Source organism: Balaenoptera physalus, assembly GCF_965194825.1.
Source record: "Balaenoptera physalus genome assembly, chromosome: 1".
Lineage (NCBI taxonomy): Eukaryota > Metazoa > Chordata > Mammalia > Artiodactyla > Balaenopteridae > Balaenoptera > Balaenoptera physalus.
In genome coordinates, this window is record NC_138882.1 from 175,081,748 (window position 1) to 175,091,345 (window position 9,598).

General features: G+C 52.9%; 1 protein-coding gene and 1 long non-coding RNA gene across 5 annotated transcripts in view; one reads left to right on the forward strand and one right to left on the reverse strand.

Annotated features, from left to right (window-relative positions):
- Window positions 1–9,598, reverse strand: part of LOC309650322 — a 39,667-nt gene that overhangs the window by 11,544 nt on the left and 18,525 nt on the right. For 2 of the 3 annotated variants that reach the window (XR_014257524.1, XR_014257526.1), the window contains exon 2: window positions 8,623–8,967. This is a non-coding gene — a long non-coding RNA (uncharacterized lncRNA). The remainder of the gene's footprint in view (window positions 1–8,622; window positions 8,968–9,598) is intronic. The other variant, XR_014257525.1, reaches the window with a different exon arrangement.
- SLC9A1 (solute carrier family 9 member A1) overlaps window positions 540–9,598 on the forward strand; it is a 50,500-nt gene continuing 41,441 nt past the window's right edge. For both annotated transcript variants that reach the window (XM_082440106.1, XM_082440105.1), the window contains exon 1: window positions 540–1,566. In XM_082440106.1, the coding sequence (XP_082296232.1) occupies window positions 1,215–1,566 (352 nt within the window). In that variant the 5' untranslated portion in view covers window positions 540–1,214. The remainder of the gene's footprint in view (window positions 1,567–9,598) is intronic.

Below are 9,598 nucleotides of genomic sequence, written 5' to 3' on the forward strand. Positions count from 1 at the left end.
TCATTTAGTCATCACATATACTATACTACAGCAGATATAGGTACTCCTGTTATCCCCACTTTTTCAGATGAGAAAACTGTGCAACAGAGAGGTTAAGTAATTTGCTCAAGATCACATGGTAACTAAATGTATAAGATAATAATACATCCTTCACAAGATTATTGGGGAGTCTCCATGAGACTGTGGATGTGGATGTGAAGGCGCTTTGTAAGTAGTAGAGCATTTTACTCATGTTAGTTAGAATCTCTGTAGATTCAGGACTTTTTTTTTGCCATCTCTGACTCTCCCTCCTCTTTAGACGCGATACTTCCTTTCCTCGGAGACAGGGGTCGCTGCGTTGAGCGGGCGCTGACAGGTCCTTCTAGCCCGCTGCACCGGCTGCTCGCTGGTGCCTATAAGTGGCAGCGCCGGGCTCAGAGAGGCATCAGTCTGCCGCCGCCGGGGCTGGGGCCGGGGCTGCAACTGGAAGTGGAGCTGGACGCGGAGGAACTGAAGCTGGGCCAGGGCGCAGCGCAGCACCGCGCCGGGGCCGCAAGGAGGGGCGTTTCGCTGCTGGCCCACCGCGAGCCGCCCTCAGCGCGCGCCAAGGCGCCCTCTCGCCAGGCCGCCTGCCTCCGCCTTCCGCCTCCCTCCATTTCCCCGGAATCTCAGCCCGGCGCGCCTGCACCCCGGTCCTTCTTTGGGTGGGGAAACTCCCGGCCGCTTTCTGGCTTCACTTCCTCGCAGCCTGGGCTCTCAGCCCCCTCTCTTCTTCTCCTGGACTGGGTCTCACCTCCTTCGATCCCCTTCCTTTAGCTCAGGCTCCCTTCCCCTTACCTTAGCCGAGTCCCAGCTCACCAGTCACTTTCCTCAGCCGAGGGTCCCCACCCTCCCTTTTCCTTTTCCTTTCCTGGGATCCAACCCATCCTGTCCCTTCCTCTGTCCCTAGGGTGCAGTCTCTCCCCTCCCCCACCCCCTTTCCGAGGCCTGGAGTTCCAGACCTTTTGGTCTTCTCTTACGGTCCTGAGTCCTTGTCCCTGTTCCCCAGTTTGGAGTTCTAGATCGTGAACCCAGCCTTCCTCCACTTCCAGAGGACTGCTGCCACAAAAACACATCTCTAAAACATGAACTTTGCTTAGAGACTCCCCCAGTCTCTCTTCCCCCGTTGCTGACCCCCTGCTACCTATGTCCCAGGTCTTACTCTCACTTTGCTAAGGGTCGAGGGTGGCAGCAGGATGCTTCTCTGGTCTGGTGTCTGTGGCCTCTCTCCGCCTCGAATCTTCCCTTCCCTGCTCGTGGCAGTAGCCTTGGTGGGGCTGCTACCCGTTCTTAGAAGCCATGGCCTCCAGCCCAGCCCTACTGCCAGCACCATCAGAGGCTCAGAGCCGCCACGGGAACGCTCCATTGGGGAGGTCACCACCGCCCCACCGGAGCTCGCCCCCGAGAGCCGCCCTGTTAACCATTCCTTCACTGAACACAGCCTGAAATCTCGAAAGGCCTTTCCAGTCCTGGGCATCGACTACACACACGTGCGCACACCCTTCGAAATCTCCCTCTGGATCCTGCTGGCCTGCCTTATGAAGATAGGTAAGTGCAGTTCGCCCCCGATGCTTCCGCCGCCACCAAACTAATGAGCTTCTTGAACCATCCTTACCACTTGAGGCTGCCTAGGAATAAAGGTCTGGACTACTCCTGTAAAGTAGGCAGCCTCTATCCCATCATCGTGGTCCTTCTCAAACGGGGGCTCTGTGGCCTCTGTGGTCTGAGGCCTCCTAAGATTGGAGGCAGCATTGTTCATGGGAGAGGATGGGATGCTTCAGGTACTAGGTACCTTCAGCGAGGCTTCCAGGCCTGGCAAGTCTCCTCTGGCTGGGACAGACCCCGAGGGGAGCCAGGCACCCAGCTGTGTGAGACAGGAGTGTCTTCAGCAAGTGGCACAGTCCGCTCTGTCCACAGCGACTGGTGTAATTACATGCTTCATGGGAGGGTGTTCCAGGATGGAGGCTATTTCTACTTGGTTTGTCTAAGGAGTTTGAGTGTAGTGGGAGACCTGTGTGCTGGAGACTTACAGGTGTGGTGGAAGATGAGGCATCCCCATGTCCTCACCTTCCTTCATCCCCAGCGTGTTATCTGTCAGCTTTGCCTGCCCAGGCTGGTCAGGAGCCCCTGAGTCAGTTTCCTGCCTGGGAATGCCATTCCTTATACTGTTTATGGGACAGGGGCCTTGGGAATTCCTGAAGTCTGGTTTGGGGGTGGAGGGAGAGTGGAGGAGGGTCAAGCTTGGTCTGGCCCCAGCTCATCTCCAGGTTGCACCCAGCTGTGTCTCAAGGTGCTGTCATGTTGGCCTGCCAGCTGCTCATCCAAGAGGGAGAGGGACAGGTGGAGGAGCTCAGCATGTTCTGATCTGAAGAGACTTTGAAACGTTCTTTTTGGGAGAAGGAAACAGAAGAGTTGTTCCCTTCCAGAGGATCGTCTCCCTGCTAGGCCTGAGCGCTCTGCTCTGCTGGGTGATTGATGGAGCTCACCAGAGCCTGCAGAGCCCAGAAGTCCCTTGAAGTGGTGTCCGGGAGGCGGGGGGTGGGGGAGTTTGAAAGCTGCCTTTGCTGTTTTAGCCCCCAGCTAGCTGTGGAAGGCACGGGGGCCTGCAACTCTGCTGGTTTGGGTTTGGAGAGTTTGTGACTTTTGGCAGGAAGCCTTGCAGCTTTCCCAAGGACATGCAGGAGCTGAGTGGCGATGCCAGGCTGGTATGAGGCAGGCTCTGGGACATGCTGCAGGAGGGCACTCGTGCTTCTGTTTTGACAGATCCAGGAGCTGGCTTCCTGATACGGGGCTTTGGTGCTGTGACAGTAGCAGGCCTGCACATGGAGCTGGGCCACCAGCACCTATCCCCTGATGGCAGCCAGCTTCCCGGAAAAAATCGAGGCCTGGGCAAGGGGAGCCATGTGTACTGATTCTGACAAATACATGACCTTGAACAAGCTGGGGCCTTTTTCTGCAGGTCTCGCCCACCTGTGAAACTGGCAAGACTCTCTAAATTTGACCGTATCAATTGAATCATGAAACCCTGTGTCTTAATTTGTTGGTAAGAAGCTGAAGTGACTGATGTGTCACTTGCCTGTGTGAGACCAGGAAGAGGCCTCATAAGCACTATTTATAAATTGCCCTCCTCTTTCCAACCCCCTCACCTGGCATTGTGTTAGGGCATTAGAGGCTAATGCACACACTGTGGGTCTCAGTGCCTTCTGGTGGGTCGACAGCATGACCACAAAGATCCTACTCTGGATAGTCAGGAGTTTGTCTCTGCAGGCCTGATTACCTCTAATCCTAACGGGGTCAGGCTTGGCCTGCTTTGTCCCCGCCAAAACTGTGCCCGGGACCCTGGTCAGCTGGCAGAGGTGGTGCCATGACAAGGGTATCAGTCTAGAAGTTAGGAAACTTGGCCTCTTATACCACCTCCCTCTGTGACCTTGGGCCAGTCATGCCTCTCCACTTGTCAGTTGATCTTTGTGGCTTCTTGCTGGTCTGACATTTCTGCCATTCCGCTGACTTGGGTAACCCTGGCAAGTCACTCACCCTTGGGCCACAGTTTTCTCATCGTAAAGTGAGGAGGCTGGATATGATCTCCAAGGGCATTTGTAGTTCCAAGAGACTGTGTCTCTGGCTTGATAGGGCAATTTTCTGCCTCTGAAAACAGGGGTGCCCTAGCATCTGGCCATCCTGGGAAGAGGGCAGAGAGAAAGATGGCCAAAAGATCTTAAGGGTCCCAGTTCAGGTGGCAAAAAGTGAAAGCCCATTTTTCCCTTTACCTTGCAGTGTTTTGTGTTTTGTTTTGTTTTGTTTTGTTTTGGCTGCGCAGCTTGCAGGATCTCAGTTCCCCAACCAGGGATTGAACCTGGGCTGCGGCAGTTGAAAGCCCTGAATCCTAACCACTAGACCACTGGGGAACTCCCCCTTTGCAGTGTTGAATTGAGGTTGGCACCACTCTGCCACTTACCCTCTCTGAGCCTCAGTTTCCTCAAGTATAAAAAGGGGGAAATAATAGTATCTAGCTATAATGCTGCTGGCGTGATGATGACAAAAATTAACGCACGTAAAGCTGGCTTTGTACCTATAGGAAGCACTCAGTGAGTTGCAGCTGCTCCTGTTGGTATTTCAACCACCTAAGGTAAATGCATCCCTACCTCAGCCCCTCCTACAGTCTTCCTCTGAGGCTGGAGGATTACAAATCTCTCAACCTGGGCTGCCACCAGCAGTCCTTCCTTAAGGTTTCAGGAAGGACTGAAAGTCAGTCCTACTGACTTTGTTCTTCCTTCACTTAAGCTGCCTCCAGAGCAGGTCCTGTGGGGAGGGGACATGGCACCAACCGACTTGGGGGATGGGGGGTGTGCCGAGACCATGCTCCCTCTGGACTGTCAGATACCCAGGAGCCTAGGAGTTCATTTTGGGGTCTTGCCTATTCTCTCAGCACCCCAGCATGAGTAGGAGCTATGTTGGAGGCCTCATTCTGTCATCTATGGCAGCTGCTTCCCTTGCAAGTTACCCCTCCTTTAAAAATAGAAGGTGCTGTGTGCAGTTCTCACTCCTATCCTAATCGTTGAGCAGAGCCTCAGGTAGATACTGTCGGAGATGCGTGTGGGAAGGGTGGGGTTAGAGCTGAAGTTCTAGAGTAGATGCTGCTGGATTCTTTTCTAAGTGACTCAGTGGGTCACATTAGGCAAGTCACTTCCCGTCTCTGGGCCTTTTTTCTCTCTCTGACAGTCAGGGATTCTTGCCTTTTCCTTGGTGAGGAGGGGCTCGTGACGTGAGTTGGGGTTAGACTATTGGGAGAACTGTGAGAATGACTCCAAGCCTTAAGTAGGCCCATTCCCCTCCCCCAGCCCCGCCTTACATTGTGGTTCGGACTCTGCGTGAATTCCGCTTTGTCCCTGTTTACCTGGCTCCCATTCCAGTGCCTGTTTCAAGGGAGAGCCTCACTGTAACCCAGCTCACCACTGGCACCCCCTCCGTTTGTTTACACATATCCCGGACCCGGAACTCCTGGCAGCCTATGAAGCAGGTATTCATCTCGTCTCCTGACCAGAGACAAGAAAACCTTCCTTTGTCCCTTCACATCTTACAGCTTTTTCTGGTTTTGGTGTTTGCAAGGTGTGTTCTGCCATTGCCTCCTTAGAGCAAGTCTGTGAGGAGGGGAGATGGGGATCATTATTGCCCACTTCACATGCGTGGATATCAGACCCAGCAACTGGTTTCCTGTGTAAGACTAGAACTCGCCTCTCTCACTTCTCAGAATGAGAGAGGAACAACTTAAAGGTCACCTTGAAACTGTCTCTAGAAGCCCAGATGGAAGTCTCCAAAAAGAAAGAGGTGACCTTTTCCTCTTTGGGAAAACAGCTGAGTGACTGCAGGACAGTGGGAGGGGAGGTCATCTGGGGACTGGGAAGAAGCTTCAGGTAGGACATGTGTGTCCTGAGGCTCCAGGACACTTAGAGGGCCTCTGTTGGTCATATCGCCTGGACTTCATTCAGTTGAACACCCATGAGGTGCACCTTGCCTCTCCTTCCCTCCCCACCTAGCCCCTCCAGCTCTGGTGGGAAGGACAGATGTTGTCACAAAAGCCTGGGCTCTGCCCCTGCCCCTCGGTACCTGTGTGACCAGGCCCCTGGTTTCTCTGAACCTGACTTGCCGCATCGGGAAGGTAAGGATGCCGTCTCTACCTTCCAGGATGGATGTAGAGACCGAACGTGGAATGCTAGCACAGAGCCCAGCGTGCTGTGGCAGCTTCCAGGGCCTGTTCAGATTCCTCCACTTTGGGCGGTCTTCCCAGCCCACTCCAGCCCGCAGCCGTTGCTTTCATTTCTCCCCTAAAACCGTATCCCTTATTGTTTATCCACAACTTTGGCATTAGGCCTAGCCTGCCCTGTGACATCTCTTCTGTTGGGGGGGATGTGTGTTTTAGTAAGAATTACCATTTATTAAGTATCTACAGAGTGGTGTCAGGCACTTTATAAAAGTAATCTCATTTAATTCCTACTATCATCCTATGAGATAAAGGCTCTCTGTCTCACAGATGAGGAAACAGCCCAAAGGGGTTATCTGCTGTGATGCTGAATTGCCATTTATCTTCTGTTTGAGCCTTGGCACAGTCTCCTCTCAGGGTGCAGCTGCATCTCCTGCCCCTCACGTCCTCCTCAGCAGATGCCCGGGCCCCTGCACGGGGTGGGTGCCCAGCTCACTGCACCTGCCTTCTGGGATTTTAGGACTCCCTCTGGGGGCTGGCACTTGTTGATGGCGGAAGCCCTCTCCCTGCCCTGAGAAAGCTGTAGGGGTTCTGTGCCGGCTTTGGGCCCATCCTCTGTCCCTGTGAGTCCACATATGTGTACCTGAATCCCGCAGCCAGGCTGGGCCTATCCCTTGTCCTCTGCTAGTGACCCTGCCTGCCATCTCTTTGCTCTCTCAGTGGTCTGACTGAGCTTGCTTCTTCCCTGCTTGGGCAGGGGAATGTCACTTAAAGAGTAGTTTCCTTTTCCCAGCAGGGGATGGCTAACCTTGTGATTACCATCTCCTGCTTCTGGGCTGGAAGGGTACTGGGCTGCTTTTGGTTACCCTTGGGGCCCAGCAGGATCCCCTGAGAGGCAGCCTCTGTGCTGGGAGCAAATGGCACAACTCTCTTTAGCCTTGTAAGGCAGGTGGAGTTTAGTAGTAATTCTCATTAGTATTGTAACTTGTTTCCAAAGCACTTGCGTGTACAGTATTTAATTCCGATCTTCTCAGTGGTCCTGTGGGTTAGAATAGCAGGTGGTATTGATGTAACCATTTTACATCTAAGGAAACCGAGCCCCAGGTTGTGACCTGCCTGAGGTCACTTAGCAAGTAAGTGGCAAAGGACACAATCCCTGGATTTCTAACCCAAGGCCGTGTCCTCTTTCCCGCCTGGTCAGGTCATTGTGAAGACCAAGGGGGACCAGAGGTCCCAAGGGTCTTTAACTAGAGTAAATGACCAGGCACATCCATGTTGGTAACTTGAGTAGTTGACAGGAGAGACACTGTTTCCTCTTGGAGGAGCGAAGGGCTAAAGGAGCATGGTGGTTTGGGTTGGTCTGGAGCCCAGGCCAACTTAACTCCAAGTTCTTAACCCCTCAAGCATGCCTGTATTTGTATGAAGAAAGTGTGTGAGAGTGTGAAGGCTGACTCAGCCTTGGGACCTGTCATTCTCACAGTCTGGGGAGCAGCAAACTTTTGAAATGGAAACTTTTCCTTTCCCTTGTTGTGTTGTAGGCCCTCTGGGAGGAGAAGGGAGAGGCAGAGAAGTGAATTACAACAGAAAACATGCTGGATGGGGCAGGAGAGGGAAGGGGTCAAGAGACCCTGAGATATGGTATGGTGCTAGCTTTTTGCTGCCTAGCTGTGTGACCTTAGGCAAGGCACTACTTCTCTGAGCCCTCATTTCCTAATTTGTAATATTTATGTTAAATATTTGTTAATTATATTAGCTGTCACTTATTAAGCTCCTGCTGCAGAGGCTGTGTCAGGTACTTGCACAGCTAGAAAACAGTGGGGGTTGAAGCCCAGATCTGTCTCACTTTGGAGCTCTTGTTCTTTTCATCATCATGCCCTGATTCCCTTTCGGTTCAAAAGTTTTATTTTTCCCATGATCATTTTGAACAGGGAAGGATTAAAGGCATTTCAAGTCTTGGCTGCTCTCTGTGGATCATTTCTTGGGTTGGGGGGGAAAACTGTGACACCCCCCCCCCCCAAGTCTTACCGTGAAGCAAATAGCCCTTCTCAGAGGTGGTAGCATTCAGAAACACAGGAGGGACAGGGCACTGGAGCTCAGCAGCCCTGGGCTCCCTTCGGGAATGCCAGCCTGTACACAGCCGGCGGGCCTGCCTCCCTCCCTCCCTCCCTCCCTCCTCCTGTCACCCTCCCCCACCTGCCCCCCTTTCCTTCCGTGGTGGGGAGAGAAGGCTCACTCAGCAAACCCAGGACCTGGGTTATTCCTGAGTCATCCATTGCCTGTGTGGGCCTCCTTCTGCAGCACTCACTCCCCCTGTAAACGTCTGAGTCAGACATGTCTCCCCAAGGTTGTCTGCACACACTGCGCTGGGCCCAACCATCTCTTTAGATGCTGACAAACATCAACTGATACTTTAAGGCAGGCCGTGATTATATGTGGGTATTTTTAATCTTACAGGCTAATCTAATTTTGACTGAACTAAGTTTTGAGTTGGGCCGGGATCAGTGGGCTGCCCCCCTTCCCTGGGATCGTGCTGACTTCATTTCCTTCCCCTGAAAGCTCTTTCAACATGCGGGGCCAGTTTTGGAGTCTGTTAGGTCGTACATGACCCCTGAGTTCTGACACTGACTTGCTGAGAACCTGGAGTTTCCCCAAATTACCCAGGCAAGCTCTTTCCTGAAAACATACAGCCTTAAGCAGCTCTGAGTGAGATTCAGGATGAGAATTCCTATTCCTTCCCAAGTCCCCTTCCCGGTCCCTTGGGGGACACTTACCCCTAAGCCCAGACTGGCCCTTCCACAGCACTGGGCCTATCTGAGACCAGGCCACTGAAAAGCAGAGAGGTGACATCACAGCTGTGTCAGGCAGAATCTATGAGCTCACAAAAATAATAAGTAGCTAACACTTACGTAGCACTTGCTGTGTGCCGGGCAGACTCACAGAGGCTCTGGCTTTGGGCTGGCCAGCCAGGACTGAGAGCAGCTAATTAATTCGTCTGTCCAAGGTGGGGTCGTAGAGGCAGGTCAGCTGAAACCAGCCAGCGGGCTCTGAGCTTGTGGCACATCGGGGAACCAAGAAGAGTGAGACCCAGGCCTGGCTCACCAGGAGCTTCCAGTCTGTTTGGAGAAAATGGTCCATCTGTGCTGAGGTCTCGGCGGACTCCTGGCAGAGGCAGAGTTCAGAGGGAACAAGCAGTCCCCGAGGGCACAGGTGGTTAGGGAAGGCTTCTCAGAGGAGGTGGAATTTGAGCCAGTCTTGAAGATAGAGAGGAATTAGGCAAGCAGGCAGGACAGAGAGAGCTATTCTTAGGACAGGATTCCTACAAGAATGTAAGCCCCTTGAGTGCAGAGCCTTTGTTTGCTTTCTTCTCTGTGCCTGGCACAGAGGGAGGGCTCCTAAATACTTGGGGGACAAATAAGTGCATGACTGACTTCCCGTGTAGAGATAGTGTCCATGTGAAGCCTTTGAGGAAGACAAGAAATCAGCTTGACACAGAGTGATGCTCTAGGCGTCAGCCAGCACCTGTGTAAGTGCTGCTGCCACAGCCGCCTTCCTCCCCCTCTGCCTCCCTCGGCTTGGCTCTAATGGAGGGTCTTCTAGGGCATCCTCTCTGGGCTGGGTGGGGTCTCTCTGGGAAAGTCTGCATCTGTTTGGTTTACCCTCAATTTGTATAAGTAAAAGCAAGATACAAGAGCTTCCTCAGGGAGCTGCCGAGAGCCCTAATTGAATTAAGCTTTTCCTGGGAAGATTCATCGAGTCATCAACCGCACTGTGACTGTGAATTAATGAGACCAGTGCCATAAACCATGCAAAAAGGCAGTCTTGCTAATTTATAGTTATACCTAGACAGGTTGACTTATGCCTTCTCTTTGTTTTTGTGTGTGT